This window comes from Mucor velutinosus, assembly GCF_035048745.1.
Source record: "Mucor velutinosus strain NIH1002 chromosome Unknown tig00001540, whole genome shotgun sequence".
Lineage (NCBI taxonomy): Eukaryota > Fungi > Mucoromycota > Mucoromycetes > Mucorales > Mucoraceae > Mucor > Mucor velutinosus.
This window is the reverse complement of record NW_027041893.1, coordinates 729,040-755,872: the sequence shown is the minus strand read 5'-3', so window position 1 is coordinate 755,872 and position 26,833 is coordinate 729,040. Positions and strand designations below refer to the sequence as shown.

The 26,833-nt window shown below is 42.0% G+C and overlaps 10 protein-coding genes across 10 annotated transcripts; 5 read left to right on the top strand and 5 right to left on the bottom strand.

Annotated features, from left to right (window-relative positions):
- Positions 1 to 2,563: 2,563 nt before the first annotated feature.
- Positions 2,564 to 4,057, top strand: PHB1_2 (Prohibitin-1, subunit of the prohibitin complex (Phb1p-Phb2p); the record flags this gene model as incomplete). Its single annotated transcript, XM_064823653.1, has 1 exon — positions 2,564 to 4,057. One exon carries the CDS (start codon positions 2,564 to 2,566, stop codon positions 4,055 to 4,057), a length of 1,494 nt encoding a protein of 497 aa, XP_064688478.1.
- A 197-nt stretch (positions 4,058 to 4,254) lies between these two features.
- On the top strand, positions 4,255 to 7,959 carry IRR1 (cohesin complex subunit; the record flags this gene model as incomplete). The annotated part of the gene is made up of 1 exon (XM_064823652.1): positions 4,255 to 7,959. The coding sequence occupies one exon, from the start codon at positions 4,255 to 4,257 to the stop codon at positions 7,957 to 7,959; it is 3,705 nt and encodes a 1,234-aa protein (XP_064688477.1).
- A 1,413-nt stretch (positions 7,960 to 9,372) lies between these two features.
- ATC70_004347 (uncharacterized protein) lies at positions 9,373 to 10,550 on the bottom strand (the record flags this gene model as incomplete). Its single annotated transcript, XM_064823651.1, has 4 exons — positions 9,373 to 9,741; positions 9,814 to 10,013; positions 10,070 to 10,154; positions 10,212 to 10,550. The coding sequence occupies 4 exons, from the start codon at positions 10,548 to 10,550 to the stop codon at positions 9,373 to 9,375; spliced, it is 993 nt and encodes a 330-aa protein (XP_064688476.1).
- A 613-nt stretch (positions 10,551 to 11,163) lies between these two features.
- ATC70_004346 (uncharacterized protein) lies at positions 11,164 to 12,669 on the top strand (the record flags this gene model as incomplete). Its single annotated transcript, XM_064823650.1, has 8 exons — positions 11,164 to 11,197; positions 11,278 to 11,310; positions 11,384 to 11,415; positions 11,532 to 11,747; positions 11,811 to 11,900; positions 11,971 to 12,120; positions 12,177 to 12,270; positions 12,326 to 12,669. The coding sequence occupies 8 exons, from the start codon at positions 11,164 to 11,166 to the stop codon at positions 12,667 to 12,669; spliced, it is 993 nt and encodes a 330-aa protein (XP_064688475.1).
- Positions 12,670 to 12,883: 214 nt separating this feature from the next.
- On the top strand, positions 12,884 to 15,423 carry dkf-2 (protein kinase D signaling; the record flags this gene model as incomplete). The annotated part of the gene is made up of 7 exons (XM_064823649.1): positions 12,884 to 13,010; positions 13,071 to 13,118; positions 13,172 to 13,323; positions 13,379 to 13,487; positions 13,545 to 14,137; positions 14,202 to 15,101; positions 15,163 to 15,423. 7 exons carry the CDS (start codon positions 12,884 to 12,886, stop codon positions 15,421 to 15,423), a joined length of 2,190 nt encoding a protein of 729 aa, XP_064688474.1.
- A 160-nt stretch (positions 15,424 to 15,583) lies between these two features.
- Positions 15,584 to 19,116, bottom strand: ATC70_004344 (uncharacterized protein; the record flags this gene model as incomplete). The annotated part of the gene is made up of 8 exons (XM_064823648.1): positions 15,584 to 17,346; positions 17,433 to 17,679; positions 17,738 to 18,035; positions 18,095 to 18,170; positions 18,234 to 18,445; positions 18,501 to 18,757; positions 18,817 to 18,939; positions 19,000 to 19,116. 8 exons carry the CDS (start codon positions 19,114 to 19,116, stop codon positions 15,584 to 15,586), a joined length of 3,093 nt encoding a protein of 1,030 aa, XP_064688473.1.
- A 410-nt stretch (positions 19,117 to 19,526) lies between these two features.
- VPS27_2 (Vacuolar protein-sorting-associated protein 27) lies at positions 19,527 to 20,225 on the top strand (the record flags this gene model as incomplete). The annotated part of the gene is made up of 4 exons (XM_064823647.1): positions 19,527 to 19,592; positions 19,646 to 19,741; positions 19,799 to 19,882; positions 20,199 to 20,225. 4 exons carry the CDS (start codon positions 19,527 to 19,529, stop codon positions 20,223 to 20,225), a joined length of 273 nt encoding a protein of 90 aa, XP_064688472.1.
- Positions 20,226 to 20,353: 128 nt separating this feature from the next.
- On the bottom strand, positions 20,354 to 21,782 carry ATC70_004342 (uncharacterized protein; the record flags this gene model as incomplete). The annotated part of the gene is made up of 5 exons (XM_064823646.1): positions 20,354 to 20,881; positions 20,952 to 21,063; positions 21,119 to 21,282; positions 21,349 to 21,467; positions 21,527 to 21,782. The coding sequence occupies 5 exons, from the start codon at positions 21,780 to 21,782 to the stop codon at positions 20,354 to 20,356; spliced, it is 1,179 nt and encodes a 392-aa protein (XP_064688471.1).
- A 638-nt stretch (positions 21,783 to 22,420) lies between these two features.
- ATC70_004341 (Succinate dehydrogenase assembly factor 3 (SDH assembly factor 3) (SDHAF3)) lies at positions 22,421 to 24,087 on the bottom strand (the record flags this gene model as incomplete). The annotated part of the gene is made up of 5 exons (XM_064823645.1): positions 22,421 to 22,823; positions 22,882 to 22,999; positions 23,056 to 23,424; positions 23,486 to 23,600; positions 23,659 to 24,087. The coding sequence occupies 5 exons, from the start codon at positions 24,085 to 24,087 to the stop codon at positions 22,421 to 22,423; spliced, it is 1,434 nt and encodes a 477-aa protein (XP_064688470.1).
- A 1,670-nt stretch (positions 24,088 to 25,757) lies between these two features.
- On the bottom strand, positions 25,758 to 26,490 carry TFC7 (C6 zinc cluster transcription factor-like protein; the record flags this gene model as incomplete). Its single annotated transcript, XM_064823644.1, has 2 exons — positions 25,758 to 26,052; positions 26,108 to 26,490. 2 exons carry the CDS (start codon positions 26,488 to 26,490, stop codon positions 25,758 to 25,760), a joined length of 678 nt encoding a protein of 225 aa, XP_064688469.1.
- Between the last annotated feature and the right edge of the window lie 343 nt (positions 26,491 to 26,833).

Sequence of the window (26,833 nt, the reverse complement as noted above, 5' to 3'; positions counted from 1 at the left end):
CATTTGCATCTGGCTTGTAGGATTAGTGATGATAGAGAGCAATAGGTGCTGCTATTGCGATATCTGGCAAATGTTGTTGATGTTTGATTTAAAGTGGTAATCAATGCAGGAGCACTGGCCATAAGGGTCGATTTGAGTAACCTTGATGGGCTTGGGTGAGCTATCGTCATAGCATGATTTAATGTAACCTTGATGGTTTAAAGTGTGATGTTTGTTATTGAAGCATGGAATCCTTTATCTGGGATATTGTGCAACTATGGCAGCAGGGCATAGTTGTCATATTTGAATATGCTTGTTATTGATTTAATTCTATTTGGATAAAGATACCATTACTTATTACGACCATCATGGGTGTGATTGAATACACTGTGATCAGGAGTGATTCATTCACACGATGTGCGATATAAGCATGCATCTTTACTTTAGTATTTTTAAATGGGTTTTTTGATGTACATTTGAGCGCTTTCATTAATAGATCCAAATAGCATGAATTTGAATGAGTGCTATTTGATGAACTTTGGTTTTCAATTAAGTTGCGTTTGGGTGGCTATTTCATTACACTGAGGTAGTAGTGCCTATGTAACTTTCCTTGCATAATAACTGTTAAGCACAAAGAATAAAAGGATTATTACTTGTAGCTTATAAAAAATGGTCGATATTATAAAAACAAGAAAAGACTTATTTGAATAAGATCAGACACAAAATCTAAAGATTTATTGATGAAGACAAGAGTTATTCTATTTATACTAAGTTCTGAATGCCAAAGTAGCAATTTATCTTGTACAATGCTTATCACATCTGGTGAACCTCAGTATTTAGATAGCTGAGATGCACTTCAATTATCATAGCTTGTCTGTGTTGTTGCACAACACAGACATATCTATCCATCAAGAATACCTTAATCTTTATAGACAGTTGTAGCCCTTCTGGCACAACAATAACTTTAAAAGACATTTCTGACGCGCAACTGTTGTGCAACGGAAGTTAGGTTAAACAATTGCATCTAATCATATTTTTAAATAAAGAAGAGCTTAAATTATATCTATTTAGATGCCCTTTTATTACAAACACAAAACCTGTTATAAATGACAGATCAATAAGAAATCAACTAGTTGCAGACCTTCGTTGCTTCAACTTCTTAGCCAATCAGATTGCTTGAAAACTCCGCTGACCTAAAAAAAATTTTGCGAGGGTTTCCCCCTGTTTTGATGTGAGGCAAAATTTTAAGCGCCGCTATATATAGCAATATAGCCGCTGCTATCATCAAATTTCCCCCAGGTGCTAGAGCATGCCTTACTTACACCACCTAGCTTTAGATTCAGGCGTTGAGACTCTCAATCATCACTAAAGTAAGTAGCGATAACCAAGTAGAGGCGGCCTATCTACCTCCTAGCCTCGGATAAAGTCTTGTTGAGCTTCAGGGATAGGCACATCCACACAACGTAAAAAAAGGTATGCTTCAAAGAAACATAATAATAATAAAAGAAAAGAATATAATACTATACGAGTATAGCAGTACGTAGGCAAAAAGAGACACTCACATGAAGTGAATCAAAGAAAAGCATAACAAACGCAACATCAAAGATGTTCAAAACAGCTTGTTGTTGCAATAAAATTGCATACATGAGCAACGTGCATGGTAGTAATAATCGGATGTAAAGCAACATGGCACAAACACGCACAACTGCAAAAGCAACAGTGGTATTATAAGTTTGCAATACAGCATAATGACTAATGTTGTTTCATGTAAAGCTACAGAGGAAACACTACCAACAAAAGAAAAAGAAGAAGAAGAAGAAGAAAGCGCAACAAGGCAAACATCATGAATGCGTTATCACGAGAAAGGAAGCAATCATATAGACGTTCAAAGAAGTTTTATATTATTGCGACCAGAAGAAAGAAAATACTTACCACTTACCACAGCTACAGAGAGACCAGAAAAGTATAGGCAATCACCAGAGACAAACCAGAGAGCAAGCATGCACCAAAGACAGTAGACCAGGAAAGACCAGATTAGCAGTAGCAGCAACACCAGCACCATAAAGAAACCAAAGAACGAACGATACCAGCAGAGACCAGACCAAGACCAAAGAAGCAACCACCAGACATGATAAACAAAAGAAGCAGGCAGCAGAGATGGCCGAGAAGTAATAACAGCAGCGATCACTCAAACAAGCAAAAAATCATTAAAACCTAATAAACAAACTCAATTAGTGTTAATTCTACGCCTTCCAATGCTCGTTTTCGAATGTCACCTAATATATTCCATTTCAAAGAAGCAGTATCAAGTTCTTCCAACAGTACAATATAGAGTTACCGAAAGCTAGAGTGCTATGATCAATTAAACGGTTTCCAAAACCACCATGGTTTGATGCTAAACGCGTTTTGCAAAAAGGGGAAAAAAAAACGGGGATACGAAAAATGAGAGAGCACGCTATAACCGACGTCACCGCCTGTAGATTTAGTCTCAGTAATGTACCGTAGCAGCGGTAATTGCGGCAATTTAATTTGAATTTGTGCAGTGGTATTTTCGTGTTCAAACTTGACTTGATTTCACATCCTCATGGCTCTTCCCGATAAACAAACATTGCCTAAAGGACGAGATCCTAAAGGTGGAAAAGCCACGGATTCTCGCCACAACGCCACCAAACAAAAGGATCCTATGCGGTCATATGCGCAAATCCTGAAGTCGGATCAAACCAGGGACACATTTGATCTGACATCTCGCAACTCTGACGAGCTGGGCCAGCTCACCGAGGGGGGACAACTATTCCTCCACGCCAGGGACAAGAACTCTGTGATCATCTCGACTGAGCAATTCCTTGCATTGCAGGTTAATTTCAAGGATCTTGCGATAGTACTTCGTAATCAGTTCCCGGATGCCTTGGGTCTTCGCATCCGTAACGTCAGTCAAACCACCAAGTACTTTGAAATCAATTTTCGCACTGCTGAAGCCAGGGAGACCGCCCTGAAGAAAGAGTTTACCTATGAAGGAAAGCAAGTCATTGTCAGCCGTACCTATCCTAAGGACGCTACCATTGTTCGGGTTAGTGTAAGCAATCTACCTTATGAAGACGAGGAGACGCTGAAGGATGCAATGTCAACAATTTTTGGTAAATATGGAGAAATCTTGGAGATGGGTCTGCTCCATACTGTGCATGGGCACTTCTTTACTGGTAGAGGTTTCGTCACTTTGAATCTCATTCCTGGTAAAGAGTATGCACCTCTGGTACCTCAAATTAACTCTTGGGAATCTGGTGAAACTCTCAAGATTACCTACACTGGTATGAAGCCTACCTGTAGTCGTTGTCATGTCACTGATCATGTCTTTGGCAACTGTCCTGTCATGAGTCAACGAGTGAAGCACTGTCATATCTGCAGTAGCCCTAATCACTTACAAGCCACATGTCCGGGCGCATGGTGGAATCAACGCAAGAAGGCTGCCAAGTTGAACACAACACACACATCACCACATCAGTCGAAGGCTACTGACAAGGAGGCAGCGCCTGCAGTACTTACACCTGCTAAGGCAGATGTGAGTACTTCTGACAAGTCGAAGGTTACTAAACCCTTCATTACAGATATCATCCCAGCATCTTCTCAAGAATCAACCATCACCAATTCCAATACCACGGAATCCTCTTCCACTGTTGAAGAGACAGCACCCATTCCATCTAGTGATGAGGATGGAAAGGACGTCGCTGACACTGGGGAGGAGCTCACCAAGGCGGTTGAAGCGGGTGATTCTGAACAAGAGAGTTCAACGGTTATTCAGGAGCAACAAGGCGACACTCCGGAAGATGATCTTAATGATGAGATGGATGGTGACGACGACGTCGATGATAGCGATATCAACATGGAGGAAGCGGCCAAGGAGGCGGCAAGCAGCTCTATACCTCTGGATGAGGTTCTCCAGAAGATGAGGCGCCAGCTCAGGCTTCAACGTCGCAAGGCCAAGCAATTGCACAAGGACAACAAGGACAAGGCATCACGCCCTCGTCACGGTGGAACGGCTTCGAAGAAGAAGGCTTCTACCAACCCCTCATCACGTCAATAATTATTATGAGTAATCATAATAATTATAGGAAATCCTTAAATATCAAATTTGGATCTCTGAATTGTCGATATCTACTCAAAGTCAACAATCCTCAATCCTCAGATTCCTTCATTCGATACTTAAGGGGGCAAGATTTAGATGTTTTTGCTTGCCAGGAAACCAACATACCCTCTCTCAACTTTGACGACAGGATTGCAATGCTCGACCTGAAATTTCAATCCGTTCAAAGTATTTGGACATCGAAATGCGGCATCTTCAACTTCAATAGAAATATTCACATGGAGAAGATACACATTTCTGATGATGATAGAATTATATTTGCAAAATTGACGATACCCGCGGAACCAGACCTGTTGCCCATCTATGTGCTCAACATCTATGCGCCTGCGGATTCATCTCAGAACAGAGCCATTTTCTACAACAGCCTTATGAACTACATCCAGTCTCTTGATTCATATGGTGACATATTGGAGCGTTTGATTTTGGCGGGCGATTTCAACTTTCAATACGACCTTCGTTTGCCCAACAACGCACCCACCAAACGACCAGCAGCATTTGTCTTGTTTACGGATACCTTCCTTCATGATTGTAACAACAACTACAGTGACTCCCTCTTTGAAACTCTTCCAACCTTTCGACGGGGCAAGGTCATTAAAACGCTTGACTACATCTTGGTGGGCCGCCAGCTGAAGGAACTCTACTTTGACAATAACGTTGAGCACGTCTCTTCGGTGTGGACTGACCATGCTTTATTGACCATCAAGCTGCGTCTTCACCTCAACAACACGGGCAAAGGGTTATGGCGGGCCAACCCCAACCTGGTGCACTACAAGTCCTATGTGAAGAAGATCCACTCTGGTATCAGCCACTTCATGCAGACCATCCTTGCTAACTCCTCAGATAGCAATCAGATCAAATGGGACCGTTTGAAGGGCTACATCCGAAAATTGACTAAAGCTTACTGCAGTAACCGTGCCTCCTGGAGGAAACAGCGTCTCAAGGATCTCCAAAGCTCTCGGAATCAGCTCATCCGTCGGTTAAAAGGTGATCAGGAAGCATTGCAGCAGGAACTCCCCAAGGTTGAGAAACCTATTGCTCAGTTGGAACATGAAATTGCCCTCAATGCTACTCTCAAAGCGGGTAGACTTTGGCTAGACAACAACGAACACTCGATCGGCTTCTTGAAGAAGACGGGTGAAAGGCGTCTTGCTCAACGGACAATGGACACTATCACTCACCCAACGACAGAAGTTCCCTGTACTACCACTGCGGATAAGCTGGAGGCGGTTCATGCTTACTATGATGTGCTGTACTCTCCCGAGCCAACTCATCGTTACTCTATGGACAAGTTGCTCAGAGGTATCCAGAATACAATTTCCGTGGACGATGCTGAATTCATTATCTCATCTATTGACATGGATGATATTCTGAAATCTGCTACCCGTTGCCCCAAGGTCAGTAGCCCAGGCAGAGATGGACTCCCTTATCCCATTCTTCGTCTGATATTGGCTCACCCTGACTGCAAGGATCTCGTGCTTGCTGTATACAACGACGCTCTCAATCTCGGTGTGTTCCCACCCTCTTGGCAGGAAACGTGTATAGTGCTCTTACCTAAGAAGGGTGATCTGTGGAACTTGGCAAACTGGCGTCCGATTTCACTTATCAACACTGATTGCAAGGTATTCACTAGGATCTTGAACTCAAGGGTCATTGGAGCGGCCAACAAGGTCATCACTGGACATCAAGCAGGCTTCATGCCTACACGATTTATTGGTGATCACGGTCTTGCTCTGCGACTCCTCATGGAGGACGCCCAATTACATTCTAATCGTGCTGTTGGTGTTGCAATTGACAGTGCCAAGGCTTACGATTATGTAAACGAACAGTATATTTGCAAGGTGCTCCAGAAGTTTGGTTTCCCCTCTACATTCATTACCAGTGTTCGTAATCTGTTCTTTAAGACCAAGATTGCGATCAATGTGAATGGGTTTATGACGGATCCAGTGTCTCAAAAGCGTGGGCTTCGCCAGGGCGACTCCATCTCCCCTGTGCTTTTTAACTTTGCTCTAGAACCTCTTCTGCTGGCTATTCTAAACGATGAGAAAATCAAGGGATACCCTATCCACACTGCTGCTGTCAAGTCGTCTTCCCTGCAATTGGTGGCGCCCGCTCCTGTCAAATTGCTGGCTTATGCCGATGATCTGCTGGTACTCGTCAATAATTGTGCAGAAATGCAGGCCATTCAAGACCACATCTCATGCTATGGTCGAGCGTCTAATGCCCGGGTCAACTATCACAAGTCCATCGCCTTCCCTTTGGCTGGAGATAGGTCCCGCGTGCGTCCTGACTTGTTTCGCCTCTCTAGTCGGCTCCAGTTTCAATGGTACGACTCGGATAGTCCATCTTACATTAAGTACCTTGGCTATCCTATATGGTTCAGCAAAGTCCAGCGAGATGACTTCTGTGAAGGAACTATCCTCAAGCTTCAAGCCTCCCTGGATAGACATCGTACAAGAAGCATTTCTGTCTACGGTCGTGCAAACATGGTAAATTCGTTGTTCCTAGCTCGCTTTTGGCACATGCTGCGTGTCACTACCCTGCCCACCGCTTTTGAGCGAAAGATCTCTTCCTTGGTGTACCAATTTGTCTGTCATAAGATTGTACCCACCATGAAGAAATCCGTCATATACCTGCCAAAGCATGTCGGTGGTCTAGGCGTCATTGATATTAAGGTGCAACAGCACATCTTGCAACAACGCTATGTTCGCGCTTTGCTTTTGGATAATCAGGTCTCTCGCCCCATTCCTGCTTTCCTCATGCAACTGCTATGCGCGTTCATACAGGTCACCTACGGGGCTGCCCACCCTCAACTGCCATTGCTGTTCCGTAACCTGCGTTTTGGAACCTCATTGCCTCACCAACACTGCTTGCTGCCAATCCTCCGCTCGGTGGATGCCTTTGCTGTTGAAGCGTCTTGGTCTGATTGTGGTTTGTCGGTGGATACGTTGTTACAGTTGCCTATGACAGTGCTCTTTGATCCGGCAACTACCGATCCCAGTCTTCTGTATCACAAACAGTTCCGTCAATTGCCTGCCCGTGTCTTCCTCGAACAAAGTCGTCTCCCTGAGGCCTTGGTGTTCAAAGCAAGAGCTGCCTGCTCCAGCCCCGGCCTTCTCTCTAGAATGGTCGCGGCCGTACGCTCCAACACCATCCACTTTGTGTCTTCCCTTTGCCCCATTCTTCTTGCCAATCCTGCTGGTCCTGAGCCATTACTTGTCACCGGTGGAGGTGTTGATCTGTCGCCCTACTATTGTCACAAGCTCTCCTACCAAGGTATTACGATTCTGTCCATGTCTAATACCGAGCTTCGTGCAATGTACATGCGCGATCACCCTCCAATAACCAACCCTCGGGTAGATGTAAACCGACTCACCGTGGCCTCTTTTCTTCAAACGAAAATGCCCAGTGCAGCTCGTAATCTTTGGTTCCGGTTGATTCATAATAAGGTCTCTTCCAAAGTCAATGTGTACAAGATCTTCAAGCTGCCAGATGATCTTTGCGTGTATTGTGGCTACCGTGAGACTACCACTCACATGCTCTTTACTTGCCCTGCCAATTGGGACATTTGGATAAATTACTTTGCCCTGCTTTTTGTGCCTCTTGGGCCACTTGATATGAGCCAAGTTGCTACGGATGTCCTCTCCCTGGACCTCTCCTCCTACTGCCTCTTGGATTCATCCCTCAAGGTGTCCACGTTTGAAGCCGTAACCTGTGTTATCACAGCTATTTGGCGCGCCAAATGGCGTGATCATTATGATAGCGTTGGTTTTGACAATCAGTCCGTAATGGACCGTGCCATGACCAACTTGCGTAGAATATCCTCTCTTAACTTGTTAAGCTAATTTTGTTTTTTTTGCCTTTCAGGACAGGTCACTTTACATTACACCTGCTCCCCTTTTATATTTTATCCAAATATCTTTTATGAGTTTATCTTAACCAATAAATCTTCATACTTACAAATAAAAAAAAAAAAAAAAAATTTCACATCCTTCAAACGTTTTTGCCAAATTTGACTATGAAAACTGTCGTAGTTGCACCCAACTTTCTAAGACATCTTTAGAGGACTAAAGAAGCCGCATCGAATGGTGCTGATTAAATATAGGTTTTAGACTGAAAATAACGAGCAATTCGCAAAAATAGGAAAACTGGTTTTCTGTGAATATGTCAAGATTTCGCATATACAAGTCTCATAGAAAGAGTTTTCAATGTTGCATTTTATCTTTGCAATCAATTTGATCTAATATGTATTATAGGAAAAGTCTTCTTTTTTGGGTGAAAAACACGATCGTTTGTTTTTCAAGAACTTCCCCTTGCTAATACTCATGAAAATGTGAGAATTTTCATGGATTTGCAATGACTTAAAAAAAATTTGAGATAAAGCATCAGTAAGTAAAGCGTAACAAAGGAGAGACATTTGGTCCTACTCCGAGCGTCTACAACGCTTTGTAGCATAAGCTATTCGTGTTTCAAAATGGCTAGATTTGGACAGAATTTGGCCAAAAAATAAGGCGTGCTAGGTTCTGTTGCTAAAGAAGTAAGTAAATTACAGCTTTGTTTGATGAGCCAGATGTTGTGCATTGTATAGAACTTAGTTTCTAAGTGATAAATGCTTTTATTTTAATTCTAAGGCTCTGATCTTTCTTTTTGAAATGCGTGCTTACGGTAATAACTACTTTATAACTTGAGCATCAATGATATTATGCACGTTTGAATTTAACAACTTGCTCCTATTGAACGAGATGTTTATCAGATTAGCAGGACATTATTGATGATTGTTGTCCACAACAGAGATGCCATACCTAACCGTGAAACTAGTAGACGTAAAGTCTATGCACAATGTTACAAAACATTCATATTTAGGAGGAGAAATTATTGAAACTGTATGAAGGTAGCGTATGAACTGAGGGCAATAAGATGGTTTCAAAAAACTTCAGGAAAAAACGCTCTATATACAGAGCAAGATGCAATTGCTTATACACCAATGACGAATGGAGACGTCTTGATATAAATAGTAATCTTTAGAGGCTTGTTCAACATTAACATGGCAATGAAGCAGCTTATAAAAATTGCAGGCTACATTATAGAGACTACCAGCAGTTAACAAAAAGATGTAAATCGGCATAAATAACAGTTAAAAAAAAGGCCACTTTATTCAATAAAGTGAAAAAGAAAAGTTGTACAATATACAAAAGTAAAAAGGAAGACACAAATCAAATAGATGTATATATAAAAGTGGTGAATTAAGTAGATGATTTTTAGTTGGCAGCAGCATCAGTCGAGGCAGAAGGTTCAGCATTAGCATTCGTAGATGAAGAAGATGTGGTATTATTTGCTGAAGCTTGAGCAGCAGCCATTTGCCAAGCAGGGATTCCTGCACGAGCACCGCTTCCGTTGATGGTGGCTGACAGACGAGAAGACAAACCATCTGTGGGAGAAGCGACAGCAGAAGGTGTAGTGGGAGCAGCAGGCGCAGTGGTGGCAGCAGGAGTAGCGGGTGCACTGGTAACTTGATCCACAACATTGGAAGTAGCACGACGACTCACCAAGAGCGATTTAAGAGACTTCATTTCGTTTTGGAGATCGACTAGAACTGCATTCTGTGCTTCTTTGTTACGTTCCAGAGTCTATATCACATGAAATTAGATTTATGCCCAAACCACATCCATTTCGTATAATTTCTCTTTCTCTCACTGTACCTTGGGCACCAATTCTTTCAAAGCGTCTATATCGCCCTTGACATTCTTGAACTCTTGATCTCTTTGTGCATCGCCTTCCTTCAATTCCTTGAGAACAGTCTCCAAGTTGGTAATGGAATCATCCACCTTTTTGGTTTGAGATGTCACGGTCGTGAGTGCAGTGTTGGTTTGATCCTTGATTTCCTTTAATGAATCCTCCACTAACAGATGCGGATATGAGTCGATTGCGTACTCTATTAAAGTTCTCTCTATTTACCTGCTTGGAATTGAGCATCTAATTTCTCCTTGTCTTCCTCCAGTTCTTTCTGTGTGGGCACTTGGAACCAAGGGCCAAAGAGACGCTACAATTTCACACTTAAATGGCATGCTCTAGTGACCCCTCTTTCTTTCATGCTTACCTTTGCCAATGTCCAAACACCGTAGCCAACACCACCAGCCAATACAGCAGCAATAAAGATGTCTCGCCAATCGTAAGCAGGTCTAGGAGGAAGAGGTGGGGGCGCATGTTGCATCATCATACCAGGCTGTTGAACCATGGCACCTTGGGGCACACTAGAGGTTGTGGTTGTAGTGGAAACAGTGGCAGCCTTACCATTTGCACGTGCCATTGCCTCTTCGATTTCCTCAGAAGTCATACCTTTGGATTCCAAGAAGGATACCTTCTTTGCTAATGGAGCCGATTGCACCTTTGGATCGGACAAGAATGAGATGGCAGATGTGATGAGTTCTTCACGCATTATTGAGTATTAGAGTAAAGGGAAAGAAAGAAACAGGAAAGAAAAAACTGTGGGGACCTATTTCAATAAATGCTTACCAATATTTTCACACAGGATTATCCAATGTTATTTACACTTATTGGGTTTTTGGTTTGAACGACCGAATGGAGTATAAAAAATATAGCAAAAAATGCGCCTGAGCGAATCACTTGAGGTATGGCACCCTCTAATTTTTACATGGATGGGCCATTGACAGAGAAAGAGCTCACTCTGAGAGCAAGCATAGACACGCACATGTTAGCCAGGAATCCATGATCAGCCATGAATAAGGGATGCATGCCTTTGCCTTGATGGCTTGGGTGTGTCCTTGCTCCAGATCCAGCACTGGAATGATCACAGTGCTAGGCGCTCTCCATGGTCGTCCCTATGGAGAGCTTCTATATCACCCAAACATCTTGCTCTCTATGCTGGCTTTAGGCAGCATTCCTTTCAACACTCAAGCAACAATGGCAAGCACAAAATGCTACATTGGATAGCCGCTCGATTAAATTTGTCTACTTTATGAATGGTTTGGGACACTTCTTTTTCAATTCTTTACATCAAAACCGAATTCAGGTGTACGTCTGTACACAACATGACAAGAGGAAAACGAGTTTTATCTTCTGGCAGTAATGATCCAATATCAGGGCGCGTTTCATCATGTTCTTGTCATGCTAAATCAACCATTTTCTTTCTCTTTTCAAATTAGATGAAAACACTTTGAAAAAGAGGGCAAAGCAGAGTAAATACCACACGAAAGCATGCCAATTTCATGCGCCTCGACCAACTAAACACACTGCTTAATGCTGTTATAGGTTCTGATATATCGCTGACAAAAGAGAAAAATGTAATTCCACATGACAGAACGAAATCTATCCATCATCTCATCAAACAAGCCACTTTCTCTCTCTCTCTCTCTTTTTTTTTTTTTTTTTTTTTTACACGTTGTATATATGTTCATAGGAAGAACCCAAGATCAAACGAGCGCTGACACCACCTTCAGATCCGTCCGTCGTTCCTCCAGTCAATGTAGATACAGTTATATACGGCTCGTATGAAATGAAAGCCTGGTACTATTCGCCTTACCCGCTGGACTTTGGAACCTTCATTGATAGACTCTACATTTGTGACAATTGTTTGAGATATATGCAAAGAGAGACACAACTCATCAATCACAAGGTAAGCGTCTCAATGGCTATACTGTGATTTCTTGTGAGATTTATGTGTGGCGAGTACCTATAGGCTGAATGCAAAGCGAGAAAACCACCAGGAAGAAGCATCTACTCAAATGGCACAATCAAAGTATATGAAATTGATGGACATGAGCACAAGGTAAAACGTTCATAAGGGATATTTTGGGATCGAGATTTCTCATGGATTGGTGATGGTTGGGCAAGTATAGTTATACTGTCAAAATCTGTGCTTAATAGCCAAGCTATTCCTTGATGTCAAGACGCTTTATTTTGACACGGATGGCTTCAAATTCTACGTGCTTATCGAACGTCATCCCAAATACAAATCCTATGAATACATGGTTGGTTACTTTTCCAAGGTAAGATCAAGTAGAGGATGTACCTCAATTTATGGACACCCACATTGTTTTGATAGGAAAAACTGTCCTATGACAACTACAATCTTGCTTGTATCATGACGCTGCCCTCACATCAAAGAAAAGGTTATGGCAGACTATTAATCGAACTCAGTAAGCCATTTGTCATATACCATACCTCGATGATATGACTAACGGGCTATCATAGGCTATGAAATATCAAAACATGAAGGTAAAATTGGATCACCAGAGAAGCCCCTGTCGCCCTTGGGCAGTCTAGGCTACAACTCATACTGGGGATCCACATTAATGACAACTTTACTGCATTTCCGAGGTGATGTTACTATTGAGGAGATTGTGAACAAGACTTCGATCCACGAAGAAGATGTGATTGACACACTTTCAAGATTGAATTTGCTCTGTTACCGCAAAACCATGGAGAATGGGCGTCAAAACGTGTGCATTACAGAAGACATGTTGCAGGAAACGATTGTCAAATTCAACATCAAGTTGGGCCGTCAATTAGATCCAAAGCTCATCAGATGGAAATAAATAAACGCATTAAATTAAGAAACAGTTTTGATGTTTTTTGCTCTGTACGGGAGCATTGCTATTTGCATGTAACTTAGTTCAGTTGCGTTCAGGATACACCAATGCCTCGTTACAGTATTGGGACAGCTACTGAGAGTGCTTAAATGCTGGATTTTTTCTACTGTTTTGAAACAGCTCTTTTCTTTCTCTCTCTCTTTTTTTATAAATACTCATCATGGTTGAAGCTAGTATCACACGATACTACACACTTGAAGATAAAGAGTACTATGCTCCTTCCTATTACCCTAGAACCGACTACAAGAGCCATCAATCCGCAAAGACACCCATCGTGATTGACAATGGTAATGTAGATTTCGTTGATATCCCTGTTTGAATTCAGCACACTCACCATTGTTGCGTAGGCTCTAGTCATTGTAGAGCTGGTTGGGCGTCAGAAGACGAGCCTGCAAGTAGGTCTAGTCCATTGTTACATTACGCGTATGTCGCTAACGTCGTTGTACAGTGATATTTGATAATGTTGTGTCGAAATATAGAGATAGACGGCTCAATCACAGTGTATTAGCAGTGGGCATGGACGCGCTGGCTGACCCTGCTGCTAAATCAAACGCTCGTTCACCATTTGACAGCAACATTGTCTGCGATTTTGAAAAGATGGTATGAAATCAGCTTTGATCGCGCAACGTTGTAGACACTGACAGCAGTTTGATAGGAACACATTTTGGACTACATATTCGTTGTTTTGGGCATCAATACACATACAGTAAACCACCCTATTTTGCTGACAGAGCCTCCATGTGTACCTCAATACAGCCGCACTCGTAATGTGTCCATCTGACAGCCATCGCATAGTAATACATACTAACAATCTATGGCAGGCATGACTGAGCTCCTGTTCGAAGGATATCAAGTACCTTCTGTTGCTTATGGTATCGATTCATTGTTTAGTTACCATGCCAACGGCGGCACCCATGATGACGGCGGTATTGTGATAGGATCTGGCAACTCTACAACACATATCATCCCTACTTTGGGCGGCAAAGGTGTACTATCAAAAACCAAGCGTATTGCGTACGGTGGCACGCAATCATCTGAATACATGCTGAAATTAATGCAACTCAAATATCCAACATTCCCCACCAAAATGACAAATTCACAAGCAGAGGAGCTCGTCCATCAACACGCATTCGTTTCACCCAATTATCAAGCAACGTTAAAAAAGCTGGAGACAAGGACTCAATTTGCTGAAATGGATCGCATCATTCAATTCCCTTTTACAGCTCCTGTGGTGGAAGAGAAATCAGTGGAAGAGCTGGAGAGACAGGCAGCCAAGAGAGAAGAGAACTCAAGGCGATTACGAGAGGCTGCTGCCAAATCACGTTTGGACAAATTGGTAGCCCGCGAACAACAAATGGAGGCTTTTACCAACTTGAAGAATGCAAAGGGTACCATAAAAAAGGTCGATTGGCTGGTAGGTTGAAATAGACACAGCAACGTGGTGTAAGGGTATTAAATGCATTTGTGCGTGCACACAGGCTCAAGTCAAAGAAGCGGGCTTCAAGGACGAGGCGGATTTGGACGACACTATCAAGCAACTAGATAAAGCCATTCAGCGTGCTCGTAACAAGGAACTCGGTATTGAGGAAGTAGAAGAAAAGGAAGCACCTATTACAACATTGGTAGACATTCCAGATGAGCATCTGGACGAGATGGAAAAGAAGGAGAAACGCAAGCAAAAGTTGATGAAGGCCAATTACGACGCACGTCAACGAGCCAAGAAAGCCAAGGAAGAAGCACGCTTGAGAGACGAGGAAGCAGCCCGCATTGAAGAGCAAAAACGACGTGATAATCCTGCTGAATGGGTGGCTGAAATCAAACAAAAGCGACAAAACGTAATGGATCGATTAAAGCAACGAAAGCGTTTAGCGTCTGAATTAGCAGATCGTAGATCGCGCGCATCTCAAATGCGTATGAAGTCAATTGCCAACTTGGCCAGCGATGATCCCAAGAGCAAGCGTAGAAGAAAGGGAAATGATGAGGACACCTTTGGTCAAGATGACGATGATTGGGCTATTTACAGAGAGATCAGCAGAGATGATGAATCCGATGACGAGGAAGAAGACATGTCCGAATTGAATCAATACGAGAGCTTATTGTTGCAACATGACCCTGACTTTTTGCCAGAACACTCTTACGAAAGCATGTCTTCACCCACCAACACATTATTGCATCTCTTGTCCAGGGGTGTGTATCCACCTTATGATCCCACAGACATGGAGCAGAGCTATCAGTTGCATGTCAATGTGGAGCGTTCTCGTGTTCCTGAAGTGTTGTTCCAGCCAAGCATCATTGGCCTGGATCAAGCGGGTCTAGTGGAAACAGTGAATGATATTGTCAAGACATTTGATATCAACCAGAGAGAGAATTTGATGAAGGTGTGTATCGAGTAGTTGAGGATGTAACATGTATGCTGACCATGTGAGTGTGAATGTGCAGAATATCTTTTTGACAGGTGGATTCAGTCAATTGCCTGGATTATCCGAGAGACTCTATTCATCACTGAAAACGATCTATCCTGTGGAAACAAAAATCAAAGTCAAGAGAGCAAGGGATCCTGTGTTGGATGCTTGGCGGGGTGCAGCCATGTTTGCTCGAGATGAGACCAAGACGCAGTATTTCGTATCAAAGCAAGAATATCAGGAATACGGTTCTAATTATATCAAGGAGCATGGCTTAGGAAACATTATTCAGAAATAAAGCACCTCGTTTTTGTAATATATACAAGGCAATTTGAGAGTGTAATTCTCTAGTACTCTTCCATTTTTTTTTAATCGATAAAGGATATATATATATATATAAAGGTAGTAGCTATCAATGTAAGTGTGTATATGCTATATTTATATATACTTGTTGTCATTTACCATCCATCAAATGGAAGATGACTAGGCTTTGTGATAGTAGCTGGGTTGCTCGTGGGTGTATTAGAATCGCTCTTGTTACTGGATCCACTAGCACTCAACAATCCACTATTTCTTTCCTCTTCTTCCGTCACAGTCGACATGGAGATGTTTTGTAAACGATGCAATAGAGGTGGTGACAAAGGGGTGGGCGTTAATTCAAGGAAATGTTCATTGACGCGGTTGTTGGTAGCGTTGGTAGGTGAAGTCGCCACAGAAGACGAGCTGCTATGATTACTAAACACATGGGCTGTATTGCCACCACTCGTTTTGTATCTAAACAGATCGTGTTGTTTGCTGTTGTTATTGGGGGATGGTGTCGAAGATGTAGGCTTTGTAAAGGAAGGCGAGAGCGGTGGTGCTGATGGCGGGGGGCCTTCGCATTCGAGTTCACTCATTTTGAAGACAAGCGAGTCATCATCATCCATCAATGAACTGTTGTTAGCTCTGCTTGGTCCACTGGAAGCATTGGCATTATCCTGCATCAAGCTATTATCACTGCTATCCATGTTATGCTGTGACCTCTGTAACTGATAGCGATCGCTGCCCACTATCGATCTTGTGTGCTCTGGTCGCTGCTGTTGCTGCTGTTGCTGCTGTTGCTGCTGTTGCTGCTGGTGCTGCTGCTGTGGGCGGCTACTTGAACTGTCTCTGAGCACAGGTCGATCGTAGGGATTGGGTGTACCAATAGCTCTGCCACCTGTATGTCCAGTTGTTGCAGCTGCTGTGTTTCTAAGCATGCTGAGATGCTGATGGTGGTGATCTTGTGGGTACGTGGAGAAGGCAGACAGGTCATGGTTGCCTGAACCGTACGAGGACGATGCAGAAGTGTCTTCTCGTCTATTCTGGTGGCGCCGACGTCGATCATGGTGGTAGTCGTCCTCTTCATCATTGTTATCCTCGTCCTCGTCATGTTGCTGATGTGAATGATGATGAGGGTCTTCACCTGGATTCAGTCTAGCTAATCTAAGCGCATTGTGTGGGTTTGTCAAGGAACGAAGCTGCGGGAAACTGCGCGGTATATGAACAGGTGATGTTGATCTTTGTTCAGCGTGCAATGGAGATGGTATAATAGGTTGATAGGAGCGACCAGTGGAAGACGTAGACGACACAGGTGAAATGCCAGTTACGGGGTCGTGTTGTTGTGATGATGTGGATGCTCCTCCTCCAGTTCCTCCTCCAGCGCTACTTGCACTTGCATTGCTAATCAACATGCTGGACGTAAGAGAATCTGATAGGGAATTGTGTGTATCTCGTAAGCTTTGAAAATGAGAGAGAGCTGCTTTTTTCGACATGGAAGCACCCATCATCATGCTACTGCCACCTCCAGCACTACTTGCGCTATCAGATGCAGAAGACAGCATTTGAGTCGCACTGTTACTGCGTTGATCTTGAAACAAGCGTAATTCCTGGTTGGAGCCTACAAATTTGACAAATCTCGCTAAATCATCATCATCATCGTCACCGTCATCGTCATGCTCGCTTTTGATGTTGATGGAGCTGTGATCACTGGCACGAGACCATCTTCGCATCATGCTTGCACTGGAGGGAGAGTCTCCTGTTGCGGTGGTAGTACGATTGGTTGGGCTCGATTTGTATTTATCAAAGCTTGACGAGAATTCAATCTTTCGACCAAACGATCCACTGTCGACAGGTCGAGATTTATCGGACGATACAGTGGATGAGTAATGACGAGTGGATCCACCACTGCCTGCGCCTGAAACTGTATAGACATACAAGTGAGATTTCAGTGAACATGTAAAAAAAAAAAAAAAAAAAAAAAAAAAAAAGTGAGAGATCAGCACTTACAAATAGACTCGGCTTGTGGTGAGGATGATAGAAATGGAGATTTGAAAGGTGATACGGCAAACGGCGCGGATGCTCTTCGACTGGAAGGTGTTCCTGCCACAGAGCTAGTCGTTGGCGACTCTGCATGCGGGTTGCGAGTGCTGCTACTGAAAGGTCTGGGTGTAATGGAAGCGTCTGTTGGGTGTTTGGAGATAGCAGTAAGCGGCAAAGGCCTGTAATCGTCATCTGCGTGCTTCATTGCATTTTCCTATATGTGGCATGAATGATTCGGCTGATATCCTCCATTTCGAGGCATTGATGCTTACCAATTTAGACTCCAGAGACGCTCTTTGAGTAGATTGAGTAAACATGGAAACAGGACGAGTGGCTGTAGTAGTTGCCGTAGCAGTGGGTGATCGAAAGTAATCGTCGGCATCTTGCTGCTGCTGCTGCTTTTGCTTTTGTTTCCCTTGCTGTTGTTGTTGTTGTTGCTGTTGATATTTTGCCATGGTGGGCGTAAAGAATTGCTCGTCCATGTCAATGAATTGAGCGCTGAGATCTCTTTCGGCATCTTCAATCTTAAAGTCGCAATTTCGTCGATAGCTCACATTCAATTTAAACGTTCTATGAAAAAAGGATGTCTATCAATAATGGGCAATGTTTGGATGATCTTCTCAATTTACCCAATTGGTGTAACAATATCGTTGAATTCGTACAACTTGGTTGGTTTGCGAGCATCACTTTCGATAATGGGAGTATCTATTTAGACAAAGAGGTTCAATACACACACAGGGCGGCACTGGCACAGCACACCGTATTTACCAAGTGATATCTCCGTTGAGCTTCTATGCCCTGACGATGTCGATAATCGATATCCTACAGACAATGAATTGCTTGCATCATTCGACTTGTGTAATTTACGGTAGAGGTCATAACTAGGTAATAATCGAGTGAGCGAATGCAATGATCGAAAAAAGACAATAGAGCGTTTGTATAGGTTGGGTAAGTCCACTGCGTATTCAGGAAATGGGTGTCTTTAAAAGTGGGTTAGATAGGCCCAGTTTCTCTCTTGATTACTACACAACTCACTTTAAGGTTAATTCCCATGATTCAATCAAGATACGGTCTATACGGTGCGCATCCGCAGTCTTCAATTCTACGCATCCCCATCTCAGGTTATCATCTGCCACTACCAGCGATTGATTGTGAGATAGCTTGGATGTGTCTAGGTAAATGTCGAGTATCATGGGCGGTGGTTCCTTGTCCTCTGTGGATTGTACTGCCATCGTTCTCCAATATTTCAAATCTTCTCGTAATAATTCGACATCCTCTGTTGCTATATTAAACTGTGCGTGTCTACATGTGAGCAATGCTATTCTATCCCTCTCCTCAGCATCTAATTTACCCATTTGTTCATCTTTTTGGTCGTAGTGGATCCTCTCAAGTTGGTGGACTTTGCATATCGTGCGTCATGACCAGGAGTACACCGTGCCTGAATAACGATTTGTGCAGTCTTGGTATAAAAGTTCTAAGTGGATAATTTCAGCATGCATGTCCATGTTTTGCTGGTGTTCATGAGCGAGCTTACTTGAATGATTTGGTCTAATTTCGAGTTGCGCGTACTGGTAGATGAAGTAGAAGGTCCACTGGGAGCAGCGGGTGGCTGTTGTTGTTGTTGTTGTTGCTGTTGTTGATAAGAGGTCATTATGATTCATACAACTAGTAAAAAGAAAGAAAAACACTTAATACTTTTATTCAAGATGCCCCGCTTCTAATTGGCAATTATGAGGATGGCCTACCTCTATATGATGTTGCGTTTCTGTTAATCCCTCTCTTTCTCTAATGGAAAGAAAGAAAATTGAGAGAAAAAAAAAAGAAAAAGAGAGAAGGGGAAATGGATGATCTTATAGACAACCCTCCAGCACGTGTGTATCAAGCAGCATGAGTGAAATCTCTCTTTCGTTCATGCCTCAAACTTTACTCGCTGTTGTCAGATAGCGAGTGAATTCGATCTCCTCAGGCTATGAAAATGATAGCCCACCCCCTTACCCTCGCTTGAATATTTTTTTATTTTTCACCTTACTACACACACATATATATATATATATATATACAATGGATACCTCAAGATTTAATCAAGCTGAACAAGCTCAAATCAATGCCATGGTTGAGCAAAAACAAGTAAGACGGCTGCCATGGAGGCATAGTTCAGTGGCCTCATGCTACTACATTAGGTGACAGATTTCATGAACATGTTTACTGGTGCGGTTGATCGTTGCTTTAAAGAGTGTGCAAATGATTTCACAACCAAGGCAGTGACAGGCAGAGAAGTATGGGAAATCAGCATAGATGGAAATATTGTCTTTACTCAACGCGAATGTGTGTAGGCTGCTTGTGTGCAGAGATGTGCTGATAGATTCTTGAAACATGCTGAGCTGGTGAGCAACAAATTCGCAGAACTCTCTCAGAATGTAAGTTGGATGTATATGAACCCCTCTTTGCTTCTATGTCAGTGGTACTCGATATGGATTTCGTCAATTGGAAGTAGAATTTCTTTGGACGGCAAATCACAGCATTGTGAAGTTTGACTCTGGGATGACATCTGCCGAGAGAAGGGGGGCATGCTTGTCGAGATGATGTGCTCTCAGAAGATTACATACGACAATACATGATGGACATTCATTAATACACCGTCTCCAATCTTATCTGGACATTAGACCAAATTCACAAAGCGAGGAGGGATTCATGATCATGATCAACTACTTGTACTAACGCACTGTTCTATAGATGAATAATCCAACACAATCACCATAGAAAGACCATGCGATATTTTACATATTAAATGATATTATAATTTAATGGACATTTATAAAATACAAATGGGATAGAAAGAAAGAGGAATAGATACTTGTAGCAAATTAAAAAAAAAAGCAGATGTGATTTTAAAACATGTTGGAAATTAATGCAGTGAGAGCAACAGCAACGGTTGTGTAGACAATGGGGTTTTGGAAGCTAGCAGCACCACTCTCCGCAACCTTCTTTGCTGCAGGGGCAGCAGTTGCAGTGGGATTGTAGGTAGCAGTATTTGCAACAGAGGTGGCTGCAGGAGACACAGCAGCGGAAGAGGCAGAAGGAGAAGCGGCAGCAGTTCCAGGGGATTCGAGATAAGAGGCGTTTTTCCAGCCTGCACAAACACCAACAGGGCTTAACTTCACGTGAGGGTGCAAGATGGGCAGGGCCTTAATGGCAGCACCAACAGTAATGTTGTTCAAATCATGCATCAAAGAGTTGCCACCTTGAGTCAAGGAAGCAGCGGTCTTGGCCCATTGAGTGACATTTGCTAAAAGACCAGGTTCAGTTTGACCACCAGCAGTAATTCTCCAATCTTGAGAATCGACAGACCACATGGCAGGAGTATAACCCAGTTGGCTTACAATGTAGCGGACACGATCATCAAGGTCACCACGAGGCTATCATGTAGAGAGTGCTTTAGTAAGGAGTGGTGTTTGACAAAAAAATAAAGATGTTGGTAGTACTTACAGGACGCATCAAACGAGGAGTAACACCAAGTACTTCCTTAATAGCAGTTTCAGTCCACTTCAATTCACCAATGATCATTTCGTTGGAGATGGTGGTTAATTCAGCGTGAGACCTAATATAGTAAATTAATCATCAACTCTGCAGTTAAACGAGCAAAAGCCGCCTACCAAGTGTGAATACCGATTTCATGACCTTGATCATAGGCTTCCTTGAGAATCTCGGGCCAGGCAATAACTTGCTTACCAACAACAAAGAAAGTGACCTTGACATCAAGGGTCTTCAAGAAGGCCAAGAGTTCACGTGTAACTTCGTATGGTCCATCGTCGAAACTCTGTAAGCAAGATGTTAGCATTACATTTCATTGTTGGCCCAGACCTTGGCATCTAAGTCAACTTACGGTTCCCCAAATAGTCTTGTCAGTACAGTGGACGATATCAGTAGGCTTGACACAACCATCCCAGGTCCAGTTGCAGTGAGTATTCTTGCCAGTAGGATCAGCATTTTGGATGATACCGTCTGTATATCGGTTGATGTTAGATGCAGATCAGAAAAAGATACACATGTATATTATTTACCAACAGTAAGAACATTGGGAGAGACCTTCAAGAGAGGGTCTTCCTTGACCAAAGCCAACCATTCAGCCTTGGGAACAGGCTTGGAGGCACCAGAAGGATAAGATTCCTTCCAGGCAATCTTGGAGTTGGGAACAGCATAGACAGGTTCGGCAGCACCGGGAGTAGTAGCAGCGGCGGAAGATTGTGCCATGGCAGCACCGTTTGAAGCTACAAGGGCAACAGCAGCTGCAATCAACATATTTTTATTAAAGATCATATTTGTTGTGTATATTGTAAAGGTGGTTGTTGTCGTGGTTGTTGTCTAAATGAAAGTCTAAATGAAAAGGAAAGTGTACAAGAAAGAAATTGAAGATGTAAAGAAAAAAAGATATTCTTTTGTGCAAAAGAAATCAAGGTTATTTTATATACAACAGCACCCACAGAAAATCTATTAATAACAAACTGGGCTCGAGTTATAGTCAGAAAAAAGTTAATACAACACAAGTTTTGTCATGAAATAATAATTTCAGGGAGCAATTAAATGGAAACAATGGAAATAACAGAAAGACTTGAAGGATTCTTTGTATTAATTGGAGTCTTTGATTTTTTTTCCTTTTCGTCGATCTTTGTACGACAACGCTAAAAATACTCTTTCAATATTTGGTTTCATGTAAGACAAGAACAACGCTGATTTTGCTCTGAATCCACTATAAATATAGCAGATGTTCTCTCGTTCACGCTCGGAGAGCATAGTCAAAGTCTGGATCTGGATGCCTGCTGTGTATCATTGGCACGACGCATAATCTCGTTGTTGCTATGGTTACCGAGATCTGTTTTTTTTGAACGACCTCGAGCCCCTGAATTTTATTGACGATTTGACAATTCATAGGACATATGTACATATGGTACTCCACATCATCTAAATATGAATTCAACGCTCCACTGTGAAAGCCCATCCTCGTTTTGTTTATCTTCAGCCATGCCTTCGTACAGTGTTTCAACAATATTATCAGTGTTACCATTCATAGTAGTAGCATTTGAATCCTCCATCTGCTGTGTACAACCCAACTGTTCATCCAGCTCTTGTGGTGAACACTCTAATTCCGTGCAAATCTCATCGTAGTGATGCTTGCCATCAAGAAATGGTATAATATCTGAATGAATAGACATACCCGTATACTTGTTCACGACCCGGTGATATTGCTGTTTTGATGGAAATCGGAATGGCTCATTTTCTTGCTGTGATGTGCTTGTTAAAATTGGATATTTATGCACTCGGTAGATGAGCCCTTTGATCACGCCAAATGAGATAACGCGCCTAACCATATTCTAATACATCAACGCTCACGCACACTAATTATAGATACAAAATTTACCTTTCATCGATATGCAGTAGTGTCAACTGCTGTTCCTCAATCCAATCTTTCACAGTTAAACCATACTTTAAGCCACAATAGAGAGCGTATACCCTTTCAATCGAAATTTCTGGTGCATCTAAATTAGAAGTATAAGAAACCAAGATTTATAAATAAAAACATGCCGTTACTTACTGGGAAGCATGATATAGCGTAGACACTCTTGCGCAAGTCCGTATTTAGCGTCGAATAAACGTGTAATCTCAGGTTTTACAGCATAAACATTCGAGTATTGAAAGATATCTGTCATAATAATACACCCATAGTACATCATGTGTTCCATGCTCTGTCTAGCCCACTCTGGTTTCACGTTGGCTAGCTCTGCAATACGTTTTACATGATTGACACCATTGATGAGGCTGGCTACCTTTTGCACTGTAATGTCCCAATTTGAAGTCATTATCTTGTTGACATCCACAGTGCACACAGGTACATGGTAGTTGTATACAGTTTGCGGATTGGGATATGTTGGGAATAGTTTCAAGTTGATGGTGTTGAATTCATCTATCACAGCAAATCCACATCAGCCATCTTAAATGTAAGTTGTTCTCTATATGATACCTACTTATAGGAATTTGGCATTCGCAATAACTGTTCAGATCTTCAAACAATTGCTCAATGACATTTTGTACGGTTTGCGATTCTGATCCAACCTCTTCTGATAGAAAATTACACTCTAGCTATCAACACGGTTTTAGCATGGATGCTAGTATCGTTTTAAATGTTCCAATTTCTCACCTCGAGACCTTCCAACACCCTTGAAAGCTTCCTCACTACAGCTTCATAACTACTTGTTTCTGCATTTTGTTCAAACACAAAGCATAAATTGAATCGAAACTCATTTCGAAAGTGTTGATAACGTTCATGATCGTGCAAAACGACAGGACAGCCCATCACCTTGTATCCATTGGTACAAATCGTGACAAGGCGTTTATACAGCTGCTTCTTGGGGATAATATATTCACTGATGGCTTCAAAATTAATCAAGGTTTTACTGCTGTTATGGTGTGTAGATGGGTCGATGGTGATAGAATCAGACACTGAAGCAGGTCCATTTTGTGGTGTAATACTTCCTTCTGGTACTTGGTGTTTTACTACGGTACCCTTGATAATGTCAAATACTGCATAAAATATACTATGGATTCGCGGAAACCCCTGGAATTCCATTTAGGATGAGGGAATTGAGTAGAAAAGAAATGAGTATTGTAGAATGAAAATCTGGAACAAAAATATCCCATGAGAGGGATTAGGATGCGGGAATCAAAAGAATGTAGTCCTGGCCCTGATGCTAGAGATGAGTTTGTATCCGCATAATCAATCGCACAATAGCACAGATCAGTATGGTGGTGACAGTTGGTAATCCCACCAATCTACACTATGATTTTGGGTTTAGACTTTCCCTTTGGCGCGTGAACCTTTATAAGCAGCCTGTATCTGTAAATATGTCTTTCATAAAGTGCTACACTTCTGCAGCAATGAACACAATTCATATACGGGCAGATAGTATACTGACACTGCCTCTTACAACCCGAGAATATCCAAAACACAGCATAATTAGGGTGCATATAAACTGTGTTTCCCCGCGTTAGAAGCCGTTTTGGGCCGCCAGAATAGCACCAAACAGTTGTTCTCAACTAGCACTGGCGTTCTGGCACGTTTGCTCAATATTTTGGAATCGCCAAAAATCAACCAAAAACCAAACAATCGCGTTTTTGACCGCAAAAATGAAGACTTTTACTATGGCTTATATTATATCAAAATGTTTCTCTCGACCAAAAGCATCCCCTAAAATTTTGTTTGTGCGATCTTTATATGGAAAATTTTGACATTTTGGCTTAAAACCTCATTTCATATTTTTGAAGATTACTCAATAAGTTTATTCATATCATTTATTATACTCAGTGCCACCAGATGCATCTTGGAAAGTACTTCAAGGGAGCTTAAGGTGGTATGGAAGGATCATCACGCTTTATATAGTCAGATTTGACAAAGTAGATTCATCGAATCGATTTTAATCAAAATTCAACCAATCTAGAGTATAATATGAGCGGCACCCTAATTGATATTGCTGGCGGCGGCTGGCGAGTGGCAGAATCCATAAATGCCCCCTTTTATCTTGTGAAGAATGATGTTTGTGAGGCTGATTAGAAGTTGAGTATAATTCAAAGGTACTAGACTCTACTGTATCTGCTTAAGATTGCCTTTTACGCGTATTTTTTATATCTAATACATATAAGCGTTGCATAATACTCATCTAAATACGCATCTTGCTGCGAAACGCAGAAATGACACCTTTTTCAAACGGGATATGGCATTTCGAGTGTCAGTCATAGCACTACGTATACAGGAAGCTGCAGTCATCCTTTATTCTACATCTTAGAGGTATTTGTGGGCGAGCACTTGGAATTTCTATTAAGCCGGTGTCATTCTGCAAAATACTCTTCGTTGATTTTGAAAACATTTGATATGGGATGTTACGCAGAAGCTTTGACATTAACATCTTGCCTCTGTTGATCTTCCAATATGTAGTGTAAGATCGACAACTTCTCCCTTTGTTTGCTCCGAAATTGCGAAATTCCTGGTAGTAATCAACGGAACATTCAAACACTTAAATGTCGAATTAATTTTTATTACTTTTTTCTGTTTGTCTAAACAATGCAATGATTATCTCCCGAATTATAATAGTGGAGATTAGGAAGGTTCGCAATGATATTAAGGTTATTAGGTTGGGAATATTATTACTGTCTGTAAAAGGGCATGTATGCTACATGAATAGATATGATGTGTGTGTTGTTATAAATGTGTCAATGTATGAATGAAGAGGGGGTGTCTATGTTTTATCTACAAAGTTGATCGTATGGAATCCTTGTTCCCATCATAAATTCTAAATCCATCTCTGCTCTAGGCAAGTTGTTCCACAGCATGATTTGCTTGTTCTTGTCGTGTCTCTCGGCAGGCTTACATGCGCTTGAGTGGAACATCCAAAAGTGGCCGTTGTTGCAGGCATCCAGGCATTGGGAACATGGAGATACTACGTGATAGCCAATGACATTACCGCATTCCAAGCATGCAACATCTCGAATTCTGCAATGACACGATCTTGTGAGATAATCTTTCTCCAATACGTGAATACTGGTAATTTAAAGCATGTTAATATCTCCATTCATCACTGCAAAATGCAACGTACCATTGAGATGGAGTATCTGTGCTGTATAATTCAATGGTTGTATCAGCAAGCAAGATGGCCTTCATGCCACGAGCGCAAACGGGAGTTGTGCAATGTCTACACATAAGCTTGTATACAGGCTTTACGGGAGTGACGAGACCAGTATGGTCGCCAACATATTGAGATGCTCGCATATATTGCTGTTGCTGATGTTGCTGTTGTTGTTGTTGCTGATAATTTTGTACATATCTACGTTGAGACTGCATTACAGATGGAGGTGTGACATTAGGAAATGTATATCTCTGTAAGGATGCAGACGATCTTCTACCACTACTATTGATTTCATTGTTGGTACTGACAATTGGGTTTCTAGGATGAGGAAGTCTAATGCGGGCAGTATCCATAATATTAAGTAGAGAAGGTATGAAGAAATTACAGGGAAGAAAAAAAACAGACCTTTTTATCTCTCAAATATTTGCTATTCGTAGAAGTTACTCTATGAATTATAAAGCTTAAAAGTCGTAATTCTATGTGAATGTTCCCGAATCAAAATGAAATTTGCTATTAAAATATGATAAAACGATCGGTTCAATTTGCTCGGAGACAATCATAAAAACCTCCATTTCACGATCATGTTGCCACTTCGGTTGACATGCAAATGATGGCGATATTAATGCAATATATGTATATATACAGAAGACGCATATTAGCGAGCATTTAGATAGACACGTCTCGGATCTGTTACCG